General features: G+C 45.7%; 1 protein-coding gene across 2 annotated transcripts; it reads left to right on the forward strand.

Annotated features, from left to right (window-relative positions):
- The first annotated feature begins 14,765 nt into the window (after positions 1-14,765).
- LOC144738140 (uncharacterized) lies at positions 14,766-27,277 on the forward strand. 2 transcript variants are annotated; one of them, XM_078621084.1, is made up of 3 exons: positions 14,766-14,825; positions 15,645-15,819; positions 21,049-27,277. In XM_078621084.1, the coding sequence occupies exon 3, from the start codon at positions 23,747-23,749 to the stop codon at positions 25,703-25,705; it is 1,959 nt and encodes a 652-aa protein (XP_078477210.1). In that variant the 5' UTR covers positions 14,766-14,825; positions 15,645-15,819; positions 21,049-23,746; the 3' UTR covers positions 25,706-27,277. The 2 variants fall into 2 exon arrangements, with proteins under 2 accessions (XP_078477210.1, XP_078477211.1); XM_078621085.1 differs by having other exon boundaries at positions 23,719-27,277.
- The last annotated feature ends 498 nt before the right edge of the window (positions 27,278-27,775 follow it).

Genomic DNA, 27,775 nt, shown 5'->3' on the forward strand with positions numbered 1-27,775 from the left:
TGCAAATATTATCATAATACAGTGAATGCTTGGGAGCTTATTGGCTCTTACTCCTGGTTAGAGATCTACCCAACCCATAGGTCCGCAAATACTGGCTGCTCTTACTCTGCAGGTTGAACCTAGGAATTGAGTGTGCAACTTCACGTTATGTTAATTAAAGGCCTGTGACAAAGGTGCATATATTGGAGCTTCATTGTCTCAAGCTTACACATCTACCGGGTCTCCATTTGACTTTGTATTGTCTAAGAAGTCCACCCACACCTCCACTTCCACAAACTCCTGGGAGTTGCCTCGCTCTGCCTCACAGTGAGAATTCTCCTCCTGCTTCACGTTGCCTCCATCGATGTGAAGGTCCGATTTTGGAGTTGAATCTTCATATTCACATTTTACCATCGCTTCTTCGCTCTTCACCATCACTTCTTCACATTTCACCTCTTCAAAATCCACCTTGACACATTTCATTGCGTCCAAGCTGGAATTAAATTCTGGTTCTTTTTCAGCAAAAATGGGCTCATTGCAGCACTTGGATTTACACAAGCCGATTTCAGACTCCGCTCCTTGGAGATCTTCTGATGCCTGTGTGTTCTCTGGTGTCTTTGAAGATGTGATGACCGTGCAAATGCCTTCCCACACACAGTGCACTTGAAGGGTTTCTCTCCTGTGTGTGTTCTCTGGTGTCTATGAAGATGTGATGACTTTGCAAATGCGCTTCGACACACAGTGCACTTGAAGGGTTTCTCTCCTGTGTGCGTTCTCTGGTGGTCGTCAAGACTTGATGACTGTGTAAATGCCTTCTCACACACAGTGCACTTGAAGGGTTTCTCCCCTGTGTGCATTCTCTGGTGTTTTTTAAGATGTGATGACTTTGTAAATGCCTTCTCACACACAGTGCACTTGAAGGGTTTCTCTCCTGTGTGTGTTCTCTTGTGTCTTTCAAAATTTGATGACTCTGTAAATGCCTTGTCACACATAGTGCACTTGAAGGGTTTCTCTCCTGTGTGCGTTCTCTGGTGACTCTGAAGATTTGATGACTTTGCAAATGCCTTCTCACACACAGTGCACTTGAAGGGGTTCTCTCCTGTGTGCGTTCTCTGGTGTCTTTGAAGATTTAATGACTTTGCAAATGCCTTCTCACACACACTGCACTTGAAGGGGTTCTCTCCCATGTGTGTTCTTTGGTGTTTTTGAAGAGATGATGACTTTGCAAATGCTTTATCGCACAAAAGGCACCTGAAGGGTTTCTCTCCCCTGTGTTATCTGGTGTTGTTTCAGAGGAGATGAACCTAAAAATACCTTTACACACAAACTGCACTTGAAAGGTTTCTCTTCCGTGTGTGTTCTCTGGTGGATCTGAAGAGTTGATGACTGTGCATATGCCTTGTCACACACAGTGCACTTGAATGGTTTTTCTCCTGTGTGAGTTTTCTGGTGCTGTGTAAAACTTCCAGTACGATCCGTGCTGTTTGCATACTGGTCGCATTGTTTCCTTCTTGTACCGAGCTGTGCCGAGCCCCTTTGCTCCATCAGACCAATTCTGCAGAGGAAGAGTCAGAGAAAGCGTCAGCTGCAGACAGAAAAATATATCCACACCATCTACGTCAGTATCAAGGCACAGAGGAATGCACATATATACACAGTCACACATGACTTACACATCTATACTTATTCATATATTAATGATATAGTGAAAATAATTCCCCAATTCATCACGCGGGCTGTTAAGACACACAATGAGAGGGCCAATGGTCATAAATATGCCTGGATGCTCTAGTATCTTCAAAATGAATCTTTACCCAAAACTCCAAGCACACAATTTTGGCTGTCTAGCTATGAAAGGAATATTGAAGAAAAATTCAGCTATAATAACAAAGTGTCTTGAAAATAATACTATTTGTATTATGCAGAAATGCATAAATTAATGTTCAATCGAAACTTCGAGGTGGAAGCAAGGCTCAGATTTGCTTGAATGCTCTAATGAATAAATCTAACTTCAGCTGCATACAGTGAGGGAAAAAAGTATTTGGTCCCCTGCTGATTTTGTACGTTTGCCCACTGACGAAGAAATGATCAGTCTATAATTTTAATGGTAGGTTTATTTAAACAGTAATAGACAGAATAACAACAAAATCCAGAAAAACGCATGTCAAAAATGTTATAAATTGATTTGCATTTTAATGAGGAAACTCCCGAGCACACAATTTCGGCTGTCTAGCTACAAAAGCAGCTGCTGCTGCAATTAGCAGCAGCTGCAATTAGCAGCAGCAGTAACTGCAGCAGCAGCAACTGCATCAGCAGCAGCAACTGCATCAGCAAGTGCAGCTCCCTTTGATGCTGCTAATCCTGCATAATGCACATGCATATGTAGTACTAATCACATTCCTGCATTTCCCATAAATATGCTAAATTCCACTTGATATGAAAATTCCTTTGTCTAGGCGCCCAGCTTATATATATGCTCCAAGCTCGTGTGCTGTTTCATTCAGACTCTGTCGCCTCGACGGACCTGGTTTTCACCTGAAGACGGCTGCTTGCGTTGTGGCCGAAACGTCGTGAGAATTATTTTATTGTGTTTTATTTTTATTCTTTTATTACTTCCCTTCTACGTGACTTTACCGAAAGAACCAAGAAGATGAGTCCCTGCAGTCACGAAAGCTTTAAATCGAAATTTAGCGGCTTTGTAACTTAAATCAATTATGTTAATGAGCCTGGCCCAAACGTGGAGGGATGGGGCCTGGGTGCCGAACCGGTCACAACGAACTCGAGACGGCTTTCACGAATACATTATGTTAATGAGCCGCTAGTCACTGGGTGTGGCTTTGCCCAAATAAGGATAGTACTTGAACAGATAACGGAAGTGACCCAGGCAGAGGTGACGTCACGCTCATGGGCGCGTTGGACGGGGTGGGGTGAATACCTTGGTGACATGACGTCACTAGCTAGGTACACCTCCCCCTGGCGTGTCACGCCGATCAGGTAATGATGAGTGGTGACGTCACAGAGCGGGTTTGAAGTTTAAGTTGATTTAGATTAATTTTCATTGCTCCCTCTCTTGAACAGAGACCCCTTGGGTGTGTGAGCTCAGCAACAACAATGTGGACATTATTGTGTGTGTGTGTACACACATGGACAGTGTGTACATTGTGTTTGTGTACCCTGTGCGTGTGTACATTGTGTGTACACACTGTGTGTGTGTACACTGTGTGTGTACACATCAGACTGACTGAGATGACTGTGCCCCCCACAGTGTGTACACACACACATAGTGTACACACACAGTGTGCTCAACAGTGTACACACACACAGTGTACACACACACACAGTGTACACACACTGTGTGTGTGTGTACACTGTGTGTGTACACACTGTGTGTGTGTACACACACTGTGTGTGTGTGTGTTCACACTGTGTGTGTGTTCACACTGTGTGTGTGTATACTGTGGGTGTACATTGTGTGTGTACACTGTGTGTGTACACTGTGGGGGGCACAGTCATCTCAGTCAGTCGACCAATGGCATCTTTTCACCAATTTATTATTTTCCAACTTTTATTTATTTATTATTTTATATATTATTGTTCGTTTTCTATCTGCGTGACTTTACCAAAAGAACCAATAATATGGTAGCGCATTCTCTGTTTTTTTGCAGAGGTTCAAGGTTCAAATCCGACAGGCACACCTGGCAACCCCAGTAACATTCGCAAAAATATGCGCAGTCTGCTTAACGGCAGATGTAAAACATAGCGTTGTGTCATTCACAACGCACAGGTCATTGCATGTTGGTGTCACGGGTCAACATTGGGGTAATGCCAAACATTATCCAGAAACTACACAATGGAGATGGCACGTCAATGATCGCCCCCTACCGACAGACTCATGTCCACGTGCAGGCCGGTGCAGGGCCACCTTGTGCCACACAGGGGCAGCTGCCACTTAGGGGGCACCTTTAGATTGTTTGAGATGAGATTCGATACGAAACACTGAGTTGCTGAGGCAATTAGGCAAGCAACTTATGAGTGGAAATATGATGTTGGTAACGAGTGAATGCGCGGGAGCTTCATTGTCTCTCGCTCCTGCCGACAGATTTACCCAGCCTACAGCTCCACAGATACCAGCCGCTCCTACTCTGCAGGGACAGCTACGCATGGTTCGAATTAAGTTCTAGATACACAGAGACTCACACAGAGATCCATAGATTAGCACCGTTGGTTACGTATGGTGCGAAAGAGGTTCAAAGTACACACAGATACCTATAGATTAGCACGGTCGGCTATGTATGGTGTGAAAGAAGTTCCAGATACACAGAAACTCGGAGCAAGTTTGAGTCGCGTGTAGTCGTGGGCCGTGGAAGTTGAACAGGCGCGTGTTGCTACTGACAGTAGTTGAATATGGTTGGATTGACGCTGATAGAGACAACAACCGCTATTTGCCATTAAGTGGTGGTGACGTCACCACGACGCTTGTGCCAGGCCATGTGCACCTTGAGGCCACTGCCTTGGGATGAACTGTGTAGACTCGTCCTAAGCCATCAGAATCACCAACAGCAGCACGTCGCTTCCAATTTTTTTAGCAGTCCATGTGTAATGCGAGCGTAAGCGGGGTTTCGCTGCTCGGCTCTGGGCCAATCATACGGCCCGGGGTATTGGGGGCGGGGCCCAGTATGGGGGCGTACGTGAAGGTCCGCCGCTCACCTCCGGTCCAATCGGATGCGAGGAGAGCAGGGGCGGAACCTAAGGGCGGAGCTAGCGGGGCGCTATGGGCTGTCGGGATCTGGAAGGTTCGGTGAAGGGCGTGGTGAGAGGGTGGAGACAGGATCACGTGGTGAAGGGAATATAAATGGGATCCGGAAGGGGCTCCGGGTCAGTTGGTGGAGTCACCGAGCAGGAACACGTTGGGTGGCCGAAGGGTACCCGCGCCATCAGCCACGTGGCTGGTGACGCTTCGAGCACACCGTCAGCCAACGGTGTGCGGGAGCGGGGAGCGGTGCGACTGACGGAAGGCGCATGCGGGGCGCGCGAGAGGAGCAGCCAGTCCGCTGTCGGGACCAGCGGAGTGCGAGAGTCAAATGAGAATAAAGAGAGAGAGACGGAGACCCAGCAGTGTGTCGGCGAAATCCTTTATTACACATGTATAGTAGGAGGAAACTTAATGGTAGAGCAGGTTGGCAGCAAATGGGTCGCTTGCGCACAAAACAAAGAACGCAATAATTATATCTTGTGGAGCCAGGGCCTGTTGTGGGACATTTCCTTTGGTGATGTAGATGTGTTGACAATTTTGGAGGTGAAGTGCCAAATGGATGACTGTGGGGGAACGGTCATGGATGGGAAAGCCAAGAATTCTGCAAATGGCCTCATTGTTGCTGATGTATCTTCCTTGGAAAAAAGGTTAAGCTCATGCACACTTTGCCCCTCTGTTTTGTAAGGCAAAGACAGGCATGTCCGAGCATTTGTTGATGTATTGGCAAACATAATTGATGGATTTTTTTAGAATAGCAGAATTTCACGGTAAAGTGGGCCTGGAAGATCTTGCACAGAAGAGGGCAGTAGGGAACGATCCACCGGTTGTGAACCTTAATTAGCGAGTTAGTGGCAGGTCTGAGCGTTGTTTGAAATCCATGCTCAGTATTTCTGTGACGATAGCCATCATGGGCCGACTGAGTGTCTTTCAAGTAGTTCCGTGGATACCTCTTGGTACACCTGTGGTCTTGCATACATGGCACATTTGGATAGAACTGGGCACATGGGCCATGGACCATTTGGTTGCAGACCACATAGAAAAAGGGCAGGGTCTTGATGGGGGTTGAGATAGCTCAGCACTGATAAATGTGTCAATGTGACTTGCATGAATTGTTTCCCTCATCCATAGCGAAATGTGAGCATGAGGTGGACGACGTTTTGCCACCCAATGGTGTGCAAGTTACTGCTTGCCTATCCAAACATGTCGCCTTCGTTGGTCATAATAAGCATCATGAGGTCATAAACTTTGAATTTTAGACCCTCGTTAAGATGTCATGTCTGTCTGGCGGCTTTTGGATTGGATTAAGGTAAACCTGGATCTCCTTTAATTTGGGATTGCAAGTGAAGGTGATGAAGAGATGGGGAGTGGCATATTGGCTGATGTACGTCATGGCATCCCGAGTCTTCTCATGCATGTATCTTGGTGGAGCTGTGAAGGATGAAGGCAAAATAACTAATCAGCTCACATTGTGACAGTTTGCATCTCCTTCGGCATTGATGAAGTCCCAGAGATGAGCATACTGTTCACACACAGGCGGGTTTGATTCAGTAGAATGTAAAGAAGGTGCTCACTCTTAATGTTGGCATACTCATCAACATACTGGTGTCTATAGTTTTCTGGTTAGATTTTATGTCGCTATTTCATTATACCTGATAATGATTGCTTGTGTTGCAATCGAAACGTCGTATTCTATTATTTAATTTAATTTGTTATTTTATCTTTAGACGTGACTTAACCGAAAGAAACAAATAATAATTCCTGCAGTCACGAAAGTTCTAAAATTAAGATTGAACCACTTCTACGGGGAAGTTATAAGCTTATCTTTTTTCTCTCTCTCTGGCGACTTGTTTTCTCTGCCTGTGTCCTCTCTTTAGATTGTTCACACTTAAATTCTAACTTAGCAATCTTTGAAATACGTAATCAACCAGGCTATGCGTTAATTGTGTGTTGACCGACCCTCTGTGTTGTATTACATTACATTTCGATATTTTACTAGGTTATTTAATTTTAGTGTGTCCTTCTCCTGATTTTCAGGCTTGCTTGCCGTGCCATCGCATTCGCAGCACCACGTCTGTTGACCACTCATTGATATGCTAATTTTTTCTCTAACCCTCCTCCCTCTCTCTGCCTCCGCCCCCCCCTCTGTCTATTTAAGGCCACCACACAGAGACGATCACCCCTCTCTGTTACCTGTGTTGCTCTCGCTATGTATCTTGGTGATATCTGTCTGCTAATATGTCTGTCTATAGTTTTCTGGTTAGATTTTATGTCGCTATTTCATTATACCTGATGATGATTGCTTGTGTTGCAATCGAAACGTCGTATTCTATTATTTAATTTAATTTGTTATTTTATCTTTAGACGTGACTTAACCGAAAGAAACAAATAATAATTCCTGCAGTCACGAAAGTTCTAAAATTAAGATTGAACCACTTCTACGGGGAAGTTTTAAGCTTATCTTTTTTCTCTCTCTCTGGCGACTTGTTTTCTCTGCCTGTGTCCTCTCTTTAGATTGTTCACACTTAAATTCTAACTTAGCAATCTTTGAAATACGTAATCAACCAGGCTATGCGTTAATTGTGTGTTGACCGACCCTCTGTGTTGTATTACATTACATTTCGATATTTTACTAGGTTATTTAATTTTAGTGTGTCCTTCTCCTGATTTTCAGGCTTGCTTGCCGTGCCATCGCATTCGCAGCACGACGTCTGTTGACCACTCATTGATATGCTAATTTTTTCTCTAACCCTCCTCCCTCTCTCTGCCTCCGCCCCCCCCCTCTGTCTATTTAAGGCCACCACACAGAGACGATCACCCCTCTCTGTTACCTGTGTTGCTCTCGCTATGTATCTTGGTGATATCTGTCTGCTAATATGTCTGTCTATAGTTTTCTGGTTAGATTTTATGTCGCTATTTCATTATACCTGATGATGATTGCTTGTGTTGCAATCGAAACGTCGTATTCTATTATTTAATTTAATTTGTTATTTTATCTTTAGACGTGACTTAACCGAAAGAAACAAATAATAATTCCTGCAGTCACGAAAGTTCTAAAATTAAGATTGGTGAAAGAGGTTGGCGCACCATAATGTGGTGTCCTCCTCTGTCCATGATCACGAAGGAATATACTTTTTTTTAGAGGAGACAGTTTCGTTAGGATGTCTTTGTCCTGCAGCTTTGTAATTGGAGGAGTCTTGACGTGGTACCCATCTTGGCCTTGCGACAGAAAAATGTGTTATTGTAGGGCATCGTATGCTCTGTTAGTGTCAAGAAATTGTGCGATGGTGTTTTTTTGGTATGGAAGAACAATGTCTCTCTCACAATGATCCTCACCCACCGTAAGAAAGCAAGGTCAACAATATTGTGGACATTGATCCTCCCTGCGTGCTCCCCGCTTTGGTGAAAAGTAAAGGCAAAATTTAAATGGGTGATGTTCCCACAAATGTCACAAAACGATAGACGAAATGCAATGAGCTGTAGCTAAGAAAATCCAACGTATTTAGCAGTATAACATATTAATCGGCATCGCAGTACTACATATCAGTAAATAGCGTGACGTGCGCAATCGAAACAATAGAAATGCAGTGAAGAAATAAGATGAAATAAGTTTACATTAAAGAGCAGCAGTACGTACAGGTAAGTTGAGAAGTAGGCTACAGTCTAGATTACAGACTGCCAGTATGCTGACTCAATGACATAAGCATTGCTACAGTAGACATAAAAAGCTGGTAATATGGTCAGCAGCTGAAAAAGCAGGATACAGTCGACATGAAAGGCTGGCAGTACACTGAGTGAGGTAAAGAAGCAGGCAACAGATTATAGACTGTTCTGCCTCACGGCAGGGGTTTAGCCTCACGGCAGGTGGGGGGAGGGGGGGGGCGTATGTACACAGGAATTTCCTGTTTTTGATGCTAATTTTGGTCACGTGACCAGGAAGTTGCGATTTAAGATTCCCGCTAAACCACGGGGTGTCGGCCATTACACACATAATTCAAGATGGCGGCACACATCGCGTCCCAGTGAAGCCAGCCGCAATTGTCCATTGTGGGACTTTAAGAAGCATTGTCTGTAAGTCCGTTTATGTTCATATATTGGCAATGCTGTTATAATGTTAGAATGACCGTTATAATGATGCAAATGCCTTTATAATGCTGTTAAATTGTTATGATAAATACGCGTGCTAGTTAACAACGAAGCCTGCTACTGTACTTTCCTTATTGTGAATGTTACTTGTAATTTAATAAATCGAGTCAAACTTGTACCCAAGTAACTTTATTGCGATCCTGAGAGCAAGGATGACGAAATATCTCATCCACAATTCAGTGTTATGTGTAATAATGTACATTTGGGGTGCAATGTGATGAATACACGATGTGCCTTTATGTAACAGCAGCTTATGCTCTTGTATAGTTATTCAGTGGTAATGTAGGGGCCTGGTCCATCCAGGATCTATTGTTGAGAAACATGTTATCTAAGACAATGGTATGATGATGTGGTGTTCATTCATTGTGTTGGTGTTTCCGTGTATTAACATATGTTGTATCTGTGCTGTTTTCTTACCAGTTTTTCTTACCAGGTTTATTGGACGCAAGGTTAACTACTCAGCTAGCGGTGCAACGCAGCGCACAGCGAGGCGGAGATAGCGGTTAAGACACACACAACACAGACGGGTTAGCAGGCAGGTAGGGGGCGGAGCCACGAACGGTGAGAAACCAGGGTAAGCATCTGATTGGAATGGTGGCTGTTTTTTATAGCACGTGTTAATGATCCACGTGCAATGTATGTGTATGTAAAACTGTATATATGTGAGGAGCGGTGGCGCAGTTATATCACTGCATCATGAATTCAAAAATTAGAGTTTGATAATCGTCGACAGCAAACATTATTGAGAAGTGAAAGCCGAACTTATTATGGACTTCTATGTTGATTGATCCTCAATTAATTACATGGTGAAGTGAGGAAACATTAATACTGAGCAGATGAAGGCTGCCAGGCATGGTTCTGGACACCACCACATATTTACCATGCCAGTGTGTGACAGTGTCAAGTTTGTATCTGATGTAAAATATATTAACTCAATTGAACACGCAGGTTAAATCAAAACAATTGTTTATTTCTGTTTTTTTCTGGAACTTTTTCTAAGAATGAATAAAGTCAGGAAATTAACACAGCACATTTCTAGCTGAAGTTAGATCTGTTCATCAAAGCATTCAAACAATTCTGAGCCTGGCTTCACACCTCTAAGTTGCGATTTAACATTAATACAAAGAGTATTATGTTCAACATCCTTTGCTATGCTTGCTGAATTTTTATAAATATTCTTTTTGTAGCCAGACAGCCAAAATTGTGTGCTTGGAGTTTTGGGTTTACATTCATTTTGAAGATACTAGGGTTTCCAGGCATATGTATGACCATTAGCCCTATCATTGTGTGCCTTAGCCCCTGTGATGAATTGGGGAATCTTTTTTACTATATCATGAATATATGAAAAAGTATAGCCGTGTAAGTCATGTGTGACTGTGTATATTGCGCTTCCTCTGCAGAATTGGTCTGATGGAGGAAAGGCACTCAGCGCAGCTCGGTACAAGAAGGAAACAGCACGGATCGTACTTGAAATTTGACACAGCACCAGGGAACTCACACAGGAGAGAAACCCTTCAAGTGCACTGTGTGTGAGAATACATTTGCATGGTTATCAGTTCTTCAGAGCCACCAGAGAACACACTGGAAAATTGCCCTTCAAGTGCAGTGTGTGTGGCAAAGCATTTTCAGTTTCATCTGCTCTTAATAAACACCAGAGAACACACACAGGAGAGAAACCCTTCAAGTGCAATCTTAGACGTGGTTTAGTTGTAATTTATTGAAGGTGGAGGGGTTACCAGCCCCTCACACCCATCCAGAGCCCCCATTTAGCTGATGTGGTAGCTACGAATGCCACGAGGGGAAAGGCTAATCGGAATTGGCCCTCCCCCCACAGCACTGTCCACAGTTACAAGAACAACAACCGCCATTCGCCACTAAGTGGCGGTGACGTCACCATGGCGTTTGTGCCAGGCTATGTGCACGGGATAGACCCAGGTGCCATGGGTCGACTGACTCTGTTGACTGGCCAATGCACCACCTGTACCCCCGACTGTGCCAACACACAGTGTACACGCACACACATAGTGTGTACACATACACATTGTATACACAGTGTACACAAACACACAGTTTGTACACACACAGTGTACACACACACACAGTGTACACACATACACATTGCATACACAGTGTACACACACACACAGTGTACACACACAATAATGTTCACGTTGTTATTGAGCTCACGCACCCAAGGGGTCTCTGTTCAAGAGAGGCAACAATATAAATGTAATCTAAATAAACTTAAACTCTAACCCTGACCTCGCTCTCTGACGTCACCACTCATTAACTTGGCGTGAGACGCCAGGGAGAGCTGTTCCCTGCTAGTGACGTCATGTCACCAAGGTATTTAACCCCCCAACCCCCCCCCTCTACCGCGCTTTTGAGCGTGACGTCGCGTCTAGTTGGTCACTCGATTTCGGTTCCAGTAAAAATCATTTTCTGGGAAAAGTCACGCCCAGTCACTGGCGGTTCATTAACATAATTTATTCAGGAAAACCGTCGCGATTTCATTGCGACGGGTTCAGCAGCCAAGCCCAATCACCCCACGTGGGTCCGGCTCATTAACATAATTTACACTAGGAGATCTCTTTTACCAGTGGCAAAATATAATAGTAGGTTTTTACCCTTTTAACTGGTACAAAAGGGTGTCAGTTTTGTACCAGTTAAAAGGGTAAAAACCTACTATAAGATGAATCCCTGCAGTCACGAAAGCTTTAAATCGAAATTTAACCGCCTCTACGGGGAGGGTTTCCACATAACTTTGAGATCCTTCAACAAGCTCCGGGACAAGAAGGCTCAGCTAATCGAGTCTCTCACCTTTCTGAAGAGATGCCGCGACTCTAAGGTAATACCGAACGCATTTACACTAACATCTGCTGCTGTAACTTCTTCTAATGCGAAACGAATTCTGTCTAGAACTAGCTTAGCTCTTATCTCAGAGAAAATCAGACTTACGCGCACCGAACTAGATCAGTTAGACAAGACACTCTACAAATCACACTTATCCTTGAGTGCAACAATGTCCACATCGGATTGGGAACATGTGGAAAAAATGACTGCCTCTTCAGCTGCCGCTATGTCGACTAAATGTAAGGACAACTTGATTTCCAAATTCAACCGCCTCTCAAACAAGAAACCGGACCCACACATTGAAAAGCTAGATGTTAACAAAGTCGTAATTAATCGCAGTAACAGTCCTATTTCTGAAGGTTTGAAATCCGTTTTAGCTAAAGGACTAAACTTTGCAGTCACACCTAGACACATACCAGTTAATGATATAATTGCTCGAGTAGATGTAGCTCTCAAGGGCTTGAGTCACATCGCTGCAGACGTAGCAAGATCGGAAATCTCTGTAACCCTCAAAAACGCTAAGATGCCAGCTAGCAACATCAGCAAAGATGAGCGTTTTGAATTAGCTCAATTAAAAAAGAGGGATGACATTGTCATCCTCTCAGCCGACAAAGGCAATGCCACTGTCATCATGGACAAAATAGAATACAACAACAAAATTCAAGAACTACTCACCGATGGCAGCTATACAAAAATAAAAAGAGACCCCACCAACAGCCTCGTCTCCAAAACCAACAACATCATTTCTGCTTCAACCGCATTAATTGATCAGACCAAACAGTTCTCGTTGAAACCTTCTGCAGCCAGGCCACCAAGATTGTACGGCTTGCCAAAGATACATAAAGAAGATACACCTCTTCGTCCCATTGTCTCTACTATCAACTCCCCGACTTACAAACTGGCTCGTTTTTTGTCCGAAATCCTACGGCCTTTCACTGGAAAAACCACCTCTGCAGTACTAAACTCTACTGACCTGGTATCAACAATCAAGGGGATTGCCCTGTCCCCAGACGACCTGCTTGTCAGTTTTGATGTGGTTTCCTTGTTCACCAAGGTGCCTGTGCCTGACACCATCGCAATCATTGAAGACTTGGTTCATCAAGGACTGAATGCTGGGGTACCCCCCCTGGTGAGACACTGCTTAACCAATACATACTTCACCTGGAATGGAACCTTCTACAAGCAAATTGAGGGCACCCCAATGGGCTCCCCCTTATCTCCGGTTGTAGCCAACATCTTCATGGAGAAATTTGAGACGGACGCCATCCAGACTGCCACTCTACGCCCGACCTTATGGAAGAGGTACGTAGACGACACTTTTGTCATCTGGCCACATGGCCGGCCTGCTCTAGACCAATTTCTCGACCATATCAATTCCATACACCCAGCCATCAGATTCACCATGGAAGTCGAAAATGATGGCAAGCTACCCTTTTTGGATGTCCTAATCAAAAGGAGACCTGATGGTTCAATGAGCCACTCTGTCTACAGGAAAGCCACCCACACGGATGCTTATCTAAAACCGGATTCCCACCACCATCCATCCCAGAAGAATTCCCTCATCAAGACTCTATATCATAGAGCCCAATGCATCTCCGACCATGAACACATTTCCAGTGAACTCAAACACGTACGCCAAGCTCTTAAGGCTAATGGTTACTCCGACTACACAATCCGCAAAGCCATCACTCCAACCACCAAGAAGGATCCTGTTGAGGAGCCTTTCAAGACCATCACCTTACCCTACATTGCTGGGGTCACAAAAAAGATCTCCAAAATCCTGATTAAACACAAGATCCAGGTCCGATTCAACACAGTACATAAAATCCGTGATCTGGTACCGTCTGTAAAAGATGTGGTTCCAGACATACAGTACCCTGGTGTCTACAAACTAAGTTGCCTCTGTGGTAGCAGTTACATTGGGGAAACCAAACGACATGTCTCGGACCGCATCCGTGAACATAAAGCTGACCTGAAACACTGTAGGACAAACACCTCAGCCGTGGCAGATCACTGTTACAACTCAGTGGGCTCACATGACATTGACTTCTCCAAGACAGAGGTTCTCTGCAAGCCATCTGGCTATCATGAGAGATTCGTACATGAGGCGATCCACATTTACAAACACAGAGACAATTTTAACCGAGAAGATGGATTCTGGCTTAGCAATCACTGGAAGGACGTAATAAACCATTTTGATACACATTAGGGTGGGTAGAATAATACATAGTGTTATATTAAAAATGTATAAGGTATAGGGTGGTTTATAGCAATACAGTATGTAATTTAATGTTGGTTTTGCCTATGGAAGTATATAGTACGGTATAGACGCGTGTGATGTAAGAGAATAAAGTTTAGATGGAAGCATATTATATAATTTTTTACAACGTAGAATTTTTCATGTATTACTTACTGTTAGTAACTCAGCTTATTGTAGAGTATAGTAAGTTTACTGATGATGCTATGTAGTTTATACTTTAGTTTGTCATGCAGTTTATACTGTAGTTTTTTACGTGGTTGTTTAGTAACTACAGCTACATACTATTAACATTCCTTTCCTTTGTTAATGCTCCCCCCCTTCCCCCCCCCCCTTTGATGCTGCTAATCCTGCATAATGCACGGGCATAGTATTGATTTGGAACCCCCCCCGCCCACCTCCTACGCATTTTCCATATGCTGAATTCCTCTTGATATGCAAATTATTTTGTTTAGGCGCTCTTCTTCCCACCTCCCCCCCCTCTAACCCAGCTTAAATATACGCTCCAAGCTTGGGGTGTTTCATTCTTCGCCTGAGGATGGCTGCTTGCGTTGTGGCCGAAACGTCGTGAGAATTGTTTTGTTGTGTTTTATTTTTATTATTTTATTACTTCCCTTCTACGTGACTTTACCGAAAGAACCAAGAAGATGAATCCCTGCAGTCACGAAAGCTTTAAATCGAAATATAATAACATAATTTATTCAATTACACCGCCGCTCGTTGCGGGAGGGGATTGTGTGATGAACCCCGCTAGTGACGTCATGTCACCTCCTGCTGCCGCGTGACGTCACGAGACACCAGGAAGCTGCCAGTCCACACGCGCGCTCACTGAGATCCGAGGTGAGAAGTTGACATCGTGGTGGTGGTTGTTGTGGTGGTTGTTGTTGTGGTTGTTGTGGTTGTTGTTGTTTACCCAGGTAGAGCCTCGCTCCTCTCGTAGGGATATCAATTGAGTAGCAGCGAGGATGGAATCGATGTCCAGGTTAGAACATTACAACGCGGGGCCTAGCCATGCGGGGCCTTGTCTCCTGCCCTCGCCTGATTGCATTTGCTTTAATTCTCTGCTTAAGTTTAATTTGTCTTCATCTGGCTCACTACTTAGAATTTTTTTTCTTTAAAATATTTCTACAGTTTTTTTTATCCTACCAGGTCAAGCCGACTTCAGCTGCTATACCGCTCTTGTTTTCAGACGCGACCAGTTCACAAAAAGTGGCTTATCCAAGGTTTCACTGTAATTTGTTTTTGTGTGATATATTGTACTAGGGTGGCAAGATGTCAACTACCTCACATGGTATGCAGAATGGCGTGGGTTCGATTCCAACCCTGACGCATTTATGATTGCAGTTTACATTTTTTTATTTTTTCTCTCTCTCCCTGTTGTGGCATTGATTTTTCTCCACATTTAGAAACATGCATTTTGAGAATTTTGCTGCAAAACATTTCCATATTATACCCCACAAAGTTGAGCTATCATTTGTGTCCAGGTCGATTCTGAAAAAGAACTATGCAGCTCAGTGGGCCTCACCTGGTAAAATAAAAAATATTGTACTGTGTTTCAGGGTTTTTCAATTTAATTTGTTATTTAGCAGTTAAAGATTATGTTTCAGGAGGGTCCTGCATTGGACTGTTTGACCACCACCAAATATATTTTGAGTTTAGGTTTGGAAGAAAAACGGAAAACCCAGTGGAACACCAATGCCGACGGTGACGGCCGACGCCAGGATAGCGGCCACGGGCTTGAAGCGAGGGCAACCCGGCTCTTGTCCCAAGAAAGGAATCCGCTCCCCGCTGCCCTCCACGGTGGCTGCACGCTGAGCCCCAACTTTCCCAGGAGGTCGGTACCTGCAATACACTCGTGGCATAACACGCTCGACACGTATAACTCCTGGTTACACACCTGGTGTCCGTGGCGACCCTTAAGGGTGACCCTCCCCAGCAGTCCCATCCCACTTCCACTTGCAGTGTGCAGCGCACGATCCGGGGCCTGTAGGCGGCTCACGTCAACCCCGATCACGCTGCAGTGTGTTGCACTCACGAGTGACGTTACCGCCGCCCCCGTGTCCAGCAGAATCCGGGTACGCCGCCTGTTCACCTGCCCTTCTACGAGCGACGTGGCCCCCATTATTCCTGCCACCAGCTCCCGCAGCCAGTCACCCGCAGTCGCCGCATTCTGGGGTGTTGTTGTCGGCATCTGTGTGGGGGTCACTCGCTCACCATTATCACGAAAGTTTATTTGTGTTGGGACCACGTGGATTGCACCCCTCTGTGGTCCCCTCTTTAGGGAGGCCTTGGTGTTTAACCCTGATGCTTCTCTCACGCGGGCGATCTGGGGACTGTCTCACGAGATGCCCCCATTGGTCGCATAGATAGCACGCAAGGGGAAGGGCGGTGTCTCCATAAGAGGCCCCTTGCCCACTCCCCCTTACCCTCCCAGTGCGCATTTGTTCGAGTTCTGCCTCTTATTGAGATACTCGCCTGGTTAGCCCCCCGACCATGGAGCATAGCCCTCCCACCTCGGATTGGACTATCTCCGCTGTGGACTGCAGCTTGGTCACATTCAGGTGTACTTGGGTCACCTCCCCGCATACTTGGGTTACCTCCTCGCGTACTTGGGTCGCATGGCCTGTGATATCTCTTATGCCGGTCTGTATCCCTACCACCCATCCTGGGGTTGTCTCACGGGGTCCCGGAGGCTCCCTCGTCCCCCCCCCCCCTCACCTCCTCCTCTGGAAGAAGACTTGGGGTGTTATATGGGGGATATGGGCAGTTCGCATCTGGCTGACACCCCGTTGTGCTTGTCAGATGCTGCTGAACTTTCTCGATGGCGAGGTCATCGATGATCTCGGCAGTGTATCCCGGCCGTGCGCTCTGTGTTAGCAAGCGTGATTTATTTTCGTGCGCGCTCATGGAGATCTGAAGTGAGAAGTTCACATCGTGGTTATTGTTGTCGTGGTGGTAGTTGTTGTTTACCCAGGTAGAGCCTAACTCCTTCTCTGTCTTGTAGGGAGGCCGCTTTTGATTGCACCACTCTTCGATTTCACATTAACATGCTAATTTATTACATTAACATCACTTGCCCCGGCCACTTCTTTAAGACCCTTGGGCTACACCCATTTCAAACCTTTTAAAACAGTCTGCCTCAGCAGCAGACCATGCATTTTCTATCAGAGTGTTTTTTTTGCATTCTGACCACAAGTATTGTGGTTAATGCACACATGATTCCTTGTCAAAGGTTTCAGTTTGGTGTTTTAACATCTTAACACCTGTTTTGTTGCCAGAAAAACAGGGAAAACCTATTCTCATATTTTGGTACTGGCAAAGGTTCCATGATGAAATATTACAGTATATTAGAGGTGAGCCGTGCGTGTGCAGAGAGGACAATAAGGAGCCGGAAGTTAATGAATTTTGTGGCAAAAATGCAGGCCTGATTATATGTAAGGATAATGTGGTAAATGAGAAAAAATATAGCAGCGGCGGGGTGTTGGAGTGTGCAGGTGTTACAGGTGTTGAAGGTGAACAGGTAAGGTAAAAATTGTGTGAAAAACATAATAACTTTCCCTTGAGTACGCATGGAATTTTTGATGTGTGTTTGTTTCAAAGTGTTGGTGCAATTGGTTCTCAAAAAAACACAGTAAGTCTGCTTTATTTATATACATTTATACTCATCTTGGAATGTTTTGTATACGGTTTCTCCACATTTATTTCAGTAATTTAGTTTATTTGGAATACAATACAGTACTTATTTCAATTGTGATGTATATTTTAGTTGCCGTTTACCTAACCCTATTATTTAGGTAAGGCTTAAGTATTGAATACCTTTCACACGGCACTTTCCAAGAATGTAACCTCCTCGCTATTCAAGGGGCTGCAGTATTTTCTGTCCATCAGCTATAGCACAGGAGTACGGATTTTCAGCAGAAACTAGATCTCTGCTTTCTTGGTGTAATTACGGCCTATAGTACCATAAAGAAGCTTGGGGTTTTGGATTGTTTTTTGTTTTAGATATCTCTGCCTCTGCTCACATTCGTTGAGGATTTTTATGATTTTTGGATGGCCCATCTAAAGCTGCGTGACCCGGAGTCGGATCCCTTTCCTGTTCAATTTGGCCTGTGGACGAAATTCCCTCTGGCCCCATGCATTACATTACGTAACATTTTCAAATAATTGTGTTTTGAGAAGCTCGCAATGGCCCTATAAAAAATGCATTTCATAGAGTAACAATGATACCCTAATCGATGCCTGGTTATAGTCAAGGGATCGTCCCCGGCTGGTCAACCATGTTACGCATGTTGATGATCTGGTCATGGCTACTCAATGATATTGAGTTGGAGAATCGTGTTCTGTACCTGGAGAATTCCATGACGAAATGGGGCCTTGCATATGTTCTACAAAAAGATCACCTCCCTGGGAAAATCTTGACCTAAAGCTTTCGTAACTGCAGGAATTCATATTCTTTGGGTCTTTCGGTTAAGTGACGTGACTTTACCAAAAGACCCAAAGAACACCTCCCTGGGAATTTAATGTCATTCAACACTGCACCTGCTCAGCTCTCCATGAATAATCAGGTCGTTCTACACGTGGTGGAGGAGCTCCTATAACTGGTTAATGTGTTCACGACCAGCTCTGGTTTGGCATCCAAAGTCTCACTTCAAATTAGTCTAGCAGCATTCTTTCATTAGGCTCTGTAACACTATGTTGGAGCTGCCTGGACTTTTTTTCTATACCAATGTAATAAACCTTCTTGAGACGGCTTCCGGAATCAGTCCTTTTTATTTTCAACTTCTTTGTAATATGGAAGGAAAATTCCTGTAACGATTCCAACCACCGAGCCAATTGGCCTGACGGCTGGTCCAATTTCAAGGAGTATTGCAAAGCCGCATGATCAGTGCGAACGAGGAATTTCCTTCCATACAGGTACGGCCGGTACAATCGAACAAAATGCACAATCGCCAATAGTTCCCGCTTTGTCACGCAATATCGCGTTTCCGCAGGGGACAGAACCCTGCTGCCGTACGCCACCACTCGCTCAACCCGTCCTTACGTTGCGACAAAACGGCCCCAATGCCGATATCACTAGCATCCGTATCAAGGATGAACGGCTGTGAGAAGTCTGGGTAATCTAGCGTAGGCGCCGTGGCGAGGTGTTCCCGAAGTGATCTAAAAGAACTTTCTTCCTCCGCTCCCCATTTAAACCTTTGATTTTTGCCCGTTAGAACGTGTAATGGTTTCGCCAACGTCGCAAAGTTCTTAACGAAGCGGCGATAATAGGAAGCGAATCCAATAAACCGCCGAACATCACCCACGGAAGTGGGTGTGGGCCACTTCTCGAACACATTTGATTTTCAGAGGGTCAGTGGACACGCCGTCCGAGCTGACAATATGACCCAAGTAACGGATGGAGTGTTGCAAAAGGTGACATTTTCTAGGCTTAAACTTGAGGTCAGCCGCCCGCATTCTTTGGAAAACCGTCTCCAGGCGTTGGAGGTGTTCCTCGAACGTGCGGCTGAAAACAATGATATCGTCTAAATATATGAAGCACGTTTCCCACTGTAGTCCAGCCAACACCAATTCCATGAGCCGTTGAAACGTCGCTGGAGCCGCATTCAAGCCCATAGGCAACCGATTGAATTCAAAGAGACCTTGCGGCGTGCGGAATGCCGTTTTGGCTTTTGACTCATCATCGAGGGGAAGCTGCCAAAAGCCCGAGGACAGATCAAGGGTGGAAAATAATTTAGCACCCGATAAAGCATCCAATGAGTCATCCATCCTCGGTAAAGGGTACGCGTCCGCCACCGAAATTTTGTTCAACCGGCGGAAATCAACGCAAAATCTTGTACCACCATCTTTTTTCTTAACCAGAACAACGGGCGCGCCCCAAGGGCTGTTGGACGGCGAAATAATATCCGCCGCCAGCAATTCATCTACTGCTCCGCGCACGTGTTCCCTTTCCGCTGGGCTCATGCGATGAGGGTGCATACAGATGGGAGGTGTCGCTCCGGTGTCAATATGGTGCGACAAAAGCGACGTGCGGCCGAGGTCCAAATTCATTTCTGCTGAAAACATCCGCATACCGTAGCAATAATGAACGCAGAGCATTCCTTTGCTCATTCGACAAAGAAGAATTTTCCCCGCATGAATCTGCGATCCAGCGTTCTTGCGAACAATCGTGTGGAGGCCCACCAGCGGGCATCCGGGCGCGCGGCGTTTCGTCACAAGAGGCGAAATCGGTAGTGGCGTGAGCCAGCACCGATCCCTCCGGAACAACAACGCGGTCAGGTCCCCCATTCAACACCTGTATGAAAGGTGCCTGACCTGGTCGCACGATCGTTTGTGCCGCCGCCAAGGAAAAAGATTTAGCTACCAAATTTGATGGGGATAATAGCACGCCCTTCGCATTCCTTTCAATTTGAAGGGGTTTTCGGTAACGCAGCGGAATGAGCATTTGCGCTCCCGACGGAACCTCCACCGTAGCAGCGACTACGGCAGTAACTGCGTTACCTGTAGGCGCACTGGCCAGCAGGGAAGGCAGGAACGACATCCTACGACCCCCCGGCATTTCCAAATAATCCTGGTCGACCCGTATTTTCAGCGGCATCCGGCGCAGGAAATCAGTACCAAGCACGCATGGGACAGCTAGCGAGCGAGAGATCAACACAGGTCCTGCGGCGGTAATATTTCCGATAGCGATGCTCACATCTACCTGACCACAGATACCCATGCTACCCCCATTTGCGGCAACACACGCATCATTAACCCTGGGTATCCGCGACGTAGGAATGGACATCAAATGAAAAATAACATCTGAAATGATGGTGGCAGATGCGCCAGTGTCCACCAAAATACGGACGTCAACGCCGTCGATGGTACCCCGTACCGTCGACGAGCCTGACGCCGCAGCCACAACGCTGCGAGCCAATTTCTTCCACTGTGTAGCAGAGTGTGTAAATGGTGCAGGAGAAGTAAAATTATCCTTAAGAGTGTAAGAATGAGTGCGAGTGGATGAATGATGTGACACGACCTGCCGGGTGTCCGATTTGTGCCGACTCGCCCGAGGTTGTTGCAGTTCCGCAGCAGGTGGAGGAGATGGAGGTCCCCTTGGCGGAAGAGGCGACAGCAGAGGTCGGCAGCGGCAGTCGCGGGCGAAATGGCCTCGTCTGCCGCACTTGAAACACGCGGCCGTCGTCGGCCGGCGGTCGGATGACCCGGCCCCCGCACGTGGACGGCCTGCGTAGTCACCACGCTGGTCGCGCAGCCGCCGTCCCGGAATCCCATGCGGAACAGCAGTAGCCAGCACGTCGTCGTCGCCAGAGTCGTCGGAGCAGTGCACGACCCGTCGTGGAGACCACCCCAAGGGCGTCCTGTCGATTTCGGGTTTCCCCGTCCACGCCGCCATCTGGTCCCAGCGCTTGATGTTAAACTTAGCGTCCAGGCAGCGCGCCACCCATCGCGATGTAAGCGGTTCGTGGCCGCACACTGATAGAGAAATGTTGAGCTCCTGAGACAACTCCAGCATCCAGCATACGGGAAAGGATGAGAGGATCCAAATGATCGGCCGTCGCGTCGGGATAGGCAGCCATGGCCAGCGCCATTAACGCCCCCCGATAAGCCAAAGGCGACTCCTCCGATCCTCGGCGATGCGACATAAATTTTCTGGTGGCTGACGTCGGTGGGTCGTAAAATTCCGCCATCTCTGCGAATGCATCTCGCAGTGTCTTCTTCTTGGACGCCGGGATGGAGCGGAAGACCCCCAGAGAAACATCATCAAGCAGTGTAGGTAGCGCTCCCAGCGCCTCCTCCTCCGTCCAATGCACGGATCTAAAGGCTGACTCGAAGCGCCACGTAAAAGCACTCCAATCGCCCCCGGCGAGAAATTCTTTAATCTGTGGAAGGCGATGTCTGCGGTGGCAAGCGCGCGCCGCGGGCGTCTCCGACTGCGGTTCCCGCGCTCCACCCGTCGCAGGCAAAATGGCGTCCGGCGGCCGCGTGGCGGCAGGCGCGCCCAAAATGGCGGCCGACGGCTCCAGCGCAGCCGCCCCGCCCAAAACGTCGGCTTCTTCCCGCGTGGCAGGAGCAATGGCGGACTCCGATTTTTTTGTAGGACCCCTTCCCGCGGCGTCCAGCTGATCCGCAATCTGGCGACCCACGGCTGGTGAGGACGCTACCGCGGTCACCAGACTCAGCAGAATGACGCGTAACGACCCGATCTGCTCCGCCATCAGCCGCCATCCGTCTTTCGTTCCTGCGGTGGTCGCATCTTCTCCCAGTCGACGCTGAGAGGCGTCGAGGAGAGCAGTATCAGCAGGCGGCATAGGGGCTGTAGCCCCCAACAGCTCATCTTCGTCCGTCTCGGCCTCTTCCTCCGATGGAGGCTCGGGCAGGTTCTTTTTTCTGAGGTGCTTGGTCATCTTGACGATCGTCCAAACGGTCGCAGAAGAACTTCTGACACCAATGTAATAAACCTTCTTGAGACGGCTTCCGGAATCAGTCCTTTTTATTTTCAACTTCCACAGTTACACTTCACACACTCCCCGTTGCTGACAGACAACGGAAAGCGGGCAGACTTCCCGCCAAGTCCCCACCGCGCACGTGGCACCCAGAGCCCCGTACGCGCGTGACTCCTGCTCTTCTCGTTCCCAAGTCTGCTCCCGACTTCTCTCTCCCTCGCTCTCTTAATCCCTTCGTCACGTGGTACCCCCCAGCCAATCCTCCGTAGACAGCGTTGACCGTTCCCGATGGTTCCCTGTCAATCCCGGGACCACGCCTCTGATCCGGCTTCCCATTAGCTGAGGCCCCGATTGTCCAGGCCAATCACCCCTGCTAACATGCCGTGATCACGCCGAGGCCATGCTCCCTGGCTCACCCCTTATTGGCTACAAAGCGGGACCGGCAAGCCAATCCCCACGTGAACCCTCTATGGCTGTTATTACACAAAGCTGTGAGTGTCCATCGCCAAGGTCTAGTCCATTGCAAAGGTCTCGTCAAAAAAACAGGCAATAGTCTACATTATAGACTGCCAATACACTCGCCGAGGTTAAGAACCAGGCTACAGTCTACATTAGGCGTTTTTTTTCTTCTATTCACTTTATTTGTATTATTATTTTCTATCTACGTGACTTTACCGAAATAACCAGAGAATATGAATTCCTGCTGTCACGAAAGTTTTAAGTCAAGATTTTCCCAGGGAGGTGATCTTTTTATAGAACATATGCAAGGCCCCATTTCATCATGGAATTCAACAGGTACAGAACAAAATTTTATAAGAATGGAAACAGTCAGGAAATTAACACTGCACATATGCAGCTTAAGTTAGATCTGTTCATCCTCGCATTCAAGCTCATCTGAGCCTGGCTTCACACCTCTAAGTTGCAAATGAACATTAATTTATACATTTCTGCATAATACAAATAGTGTTCTTTTCAACAGCCTTTGCTATGTTAGCTAATTTTTCTTAAATAAATATTCCTGTTGTAGCTAGACAACCAAAATTGTGTGCTTGGAGTTTTTGGTAAACATTAATTTTGAAGACACTAGGGTGTCCAGGCATATTTATGACCATTTGCCCTCGCATTGTGTGCCTTAACAGCCCTTTGTGATGAATTGGGGAATCTCTTTCACTATATCATGAAAATATGAATATTTATAGATGTGTAAGTCATGTGTGACTGTGTTTATATGCATTCCTCTGTGCCTCAATACTCACATAGATGGTGTGGACATGCTTTTCTGTTTGCAGCTGACGCTCTCTCTGCAGAATTGGCCTGATGGAGCAAAGGCACTCAGCGCAGTTCAGTACAAGAAGGAAACAATGCGACCAGCATGCAAACAGCACGGATCGTACTGGAAACTTGACACAGCACCAGAGAACACACACAGGAGAGAAACCCTTAGAGTGCTGTGTGTGTGGGAAGGCATTTTCAGATTCATCTACTCTTAAACAACACCAGAGAACACACACAGGAGAGACACCTTTTAAGTGCACTCTGTGTGGGAAGGCGTTTGCAAAGTCATCAAATCTTCAGACCCACCAGAGAACACACACAGGAGATCAACCCTTCAAGTGCAGTGTGTGTGGGAAGGCATTTTCATATTCATCGTCTCTTAATAAACACCAGAGAACACACACAGGAAAGAAACCTTTCAAGTGCACTGTGTGTGAGAAGGCATTTTCATGGTCGTCATATCTTCAGACCCACCAAAGAACACACACAGGAGAGAAACCTTTTAAGTGCAGTGTGTGTGGGAAGGCGTTTGCAAAGTCATCACATCTTCAAAGACACCAGAGAACACACACAGGAAAGAAACCTTTCAAGTGCACTGTGTGTGAGAAGGCGTTTGCACAGTCATCACTTCTTCAAAGACACCAGAGAACACACACAGGAGAGAAACCCTTCAAGTGCACTGTGTGTGAGAAGGCGTTTTCAGATTCATCTGCTCTTAAACAACACCAGAGAACACACACAGGAGATAAACCTTTTAAGTGCAGTGTGTGTGGGAAGGCGTTTGCAAAGCCATCAATTCTTAAATCACACCAGAGAACACACACAGGAGAGAAACCCTTAGAGTGCTGTGTGTGTGGGAAGGCATTTTCATATTCATCGTCTCTTAATAAACACCAGAGAACACACACAGGAGAGACACCTTTTAAGTGCACTCTGTGTGGGAAGGCGTTTGCACAGTCATCACATCTTAAGAACCACCAGAGAACACACACAGGAGAGAAACCTTTCAAGTGCACTGTGTGTGAGAAGGCGTTTGCACGGTCATCCTTTCTTAAATCACACCAGAGAACACACACAGGAGAGAAACCTTTCAAGTGCACTCTGTGTGGGAAGGCGTTTGCAAATTTAACAAATCTTCAGACCCACCAGAGAACACACACAGGAGATCAACCCTTCAAGTGCAGTGTGTGTGGGAAGGCATTTTCATATTCATCGTCTCTTAATAAACACCAGAGAACACACACAGGAAAGAAACCTTTCAAGTGCACTGTGTGTGAGAAGGCATTTTCATGGTCGTCATATCTTCAGACCCACCAAAGAACACACACAGGAGAGAAACCTTTTAAGTGCAGTGTGTGTGGGAAGGCGTTTGCAAAGTCATCACATCTTCAAAGACACCAGAGAACACACACAGGAGATAAACCTTTTAAGTGCAGTGTGTGTGGGAAGGCGTTTGCAAAGCCATCAATTCTTAAATCACACCAGAGAACACACACAGGAGAGAAACTTTTCAAGTGCACTGTCTGTGAGAAGGCATTTGCACAGTCATCAGTTCTTCATCGACACCAGAGAACACACAGGCATCAGAAGATCCCCAAGGAGTGTAGTCTGAAATCTACTTGTGAAAGTCAAAGTGCTGCAATGAGCCCATCCCTCCTGAAAAAAGAACCAGAAGTACATTCCAGCTTGGACACTATGAAATGTATCAAGGTGAAATTTGAAGAGGCGAAGGTGAAATGTGAAGAGGCAATAGTGAAGAGCGAAGAAGTGAAGGTAAAATGTGAAGATGTGATGGTAGAGAGCGAAGATGTGAAGGTAAAATGTGAAGATGAAGATTCAACTCCAAAATCGGACCTTCACATCGATGGAGGCAACGTGAAGCAGGAGGAGAATTCTGACTGTGAGGCAGAGCGAGGAACCTCCCAGGAATTTGTGGAAGTGGAGGTGTGGGTGGACTTCTTAGACAAAACAAAGTCAAATGAAGACCCGGTAGATGTGTAAGCTTGAGACAATGAAGCCCCAGTAGATTCACCTTCTGTCACAGGCCTTTAATGAAAGAATGTGAAGTTGAACACTCAATTCTTAGGTTCAACCTGCAGAGTAAGAGGGGGCAGTATTTGCAGACCTGTGGGTTGGGTATACAGTGATCCCTCGTTTATCGCGGTTAATGGGGAACGGAACCCCTCGCGATAGGTGAAAATCCGCGAAGTAGGATTGGCCCCCTAGGAATTTCCGTATATGTGTGTGTGGGTAACAGAATGTTTAAAATATGTATATTTATACTTTATATATATATTTTACTTAAATCTATTTAATTATAAAACCTTAATATTATACATTCACTCTCTCTCTCATACGATACGTATTATGGTGTTCTACACTCACCAATGACAGTAGTATCTTGAGACTTGACTCCAGTAATGACGACGACGACAATGACAACGATGATGCGCAGCCAACCAGCTCACGGGATACAACCACCCGTGCTCTCATTCGTCGATCTCGCGCCGGGAACCAATCACGTGCCTTGTCTGAGTGCCCGTGGGTATGTACAAAGCCTCTGAGAGAGTTTCTCTCTTTGTCTGGCATCCTGGGAAACCGTTTCTCTCGCGCATCACGATGAAACAACGCTGCTTTCCGCAATACGGCTGCCAATATGGCGGTATTTTTGAATTTTTTTTTCGATTAATATTTTTGAAAAATCCGCGATGCACTGAGGCCGCGAAACTTGAACCACGAAGTGGCGAGGGATTACTGTATCTATATCAATTTATAACATTTTGGACATGCGTTTTTATGGATTTTGTTGCTATTCTGTCTCTCCAAATTAACCTACCATTAAAATTATAGACTGATCATTTCTTTGTCAGTGGGCAAACGTACAAAATCAGCAGGGGATCAAATACTTTTTTCCCTCACTGTAAATAATATATTTTTTTACTTCCAACCCGTGATGAGAGGACGGAATACATGGTGACAGCAAGCACACCCTTGCACAATAGGTCACGACTTCAGGACTTCAAAGGCCACAGCGCCCCTTTTTGACAGCGACTGCAAGTCTGATGCAAAAAATGTTAAACACTTCCAACCCGTGATGGAATTGTGGGGAACGCTGCCCAAAACGAATACACACAAACAGGGATACAATTGTGTTAAAAGCTTTCTTTTCATCACATAATCTTGCCGGCGAATGTATTAAAGCCCTTAGCCAATTGATGCACATTTGTTAGACAAGCAAGCACACTACTGCACACCATTGTTCCAAGGCATTACGTTAATTGCATAATCTAAAAAATGAATTCATTGAGGTCTATCTTTGCTTAGGCACATGTTTCTTTATTACTGTTCGTATGAATATTGTCACATTAATTTCCTGTCGCTGTGTATGATCACCTTATTCTGAAGAATGAGCCAATTGTTCTGTTACCCAGTTTGACAAACATAATTATTGAGGGTTAAATGTACGGTTCAATGATGACATCTCCAGGAGTACTGTGTTGGCATTCCTTGCATAAGAGTTCGCATATTAGAATGTTACGTGTTTTTTTGAGATTAAAGTTGCTTAACACAGAAGAGTCTGAGTGGTGCCTTCCTAAGTCCATGCATAATAATATTAATTATAAGAACTATATCCTGCGGAGAGATCTGAATTTTGAGACCTGATATAACACACTAAGACATAATCAGTAAAAGTTAAAGTGAGAATCATTGTATTATCCTAATTGATAATTCACTGGTCAACACTTTTTCTGGCATAAGGTATTCCAATGGTCTTAAGGTAATTTTGGGGTGCCGATTCCAAATCTGGCATCAGTTTGTGTCTATCACATCAGGTTTTTGAGATATCAAATATTGTATTTTCAATAAAAACTGCAGAAGAAAAATATTAAATAAATGTGGATATCTACATAAATGTATTATAAACACTATCCTAAAAATACAGCACCATATTTTAACACTAAAGCAGTTACTGACTCGCAACAACTTGCAATCATGTGACCGAGTTAATTTCGGGTAAAATCAATGAAAATGGGGTATGCCGATAGCATAAAATGAGATGTGATAGAGCAA

The sequence above is a fragment of the Lampetra planeri genome, chromosome 78 (assembly GCF_965212315.1).
Source record: "Lampetra planeri chromosome 78, kcLamPlan1.2.h2, whole genome shotgun sequence".
Lineage (NCBI taxonomy): Eukaryota > Metazoa > Chordata > Hyperoartia > Petromyzontiformes > Petromyzontidae > Lampetra > Lampetra planeri.

What these genes read in the sequence shown, in the direction of transcription:
- LOC144738140 (XM_078621084.1), top strand. Translation starts at nt 23,747, where the DNA reads ATGGAGCAAAGGCACTCAGCGCAGTTCAGTACAAGAAGGAAACAATGC.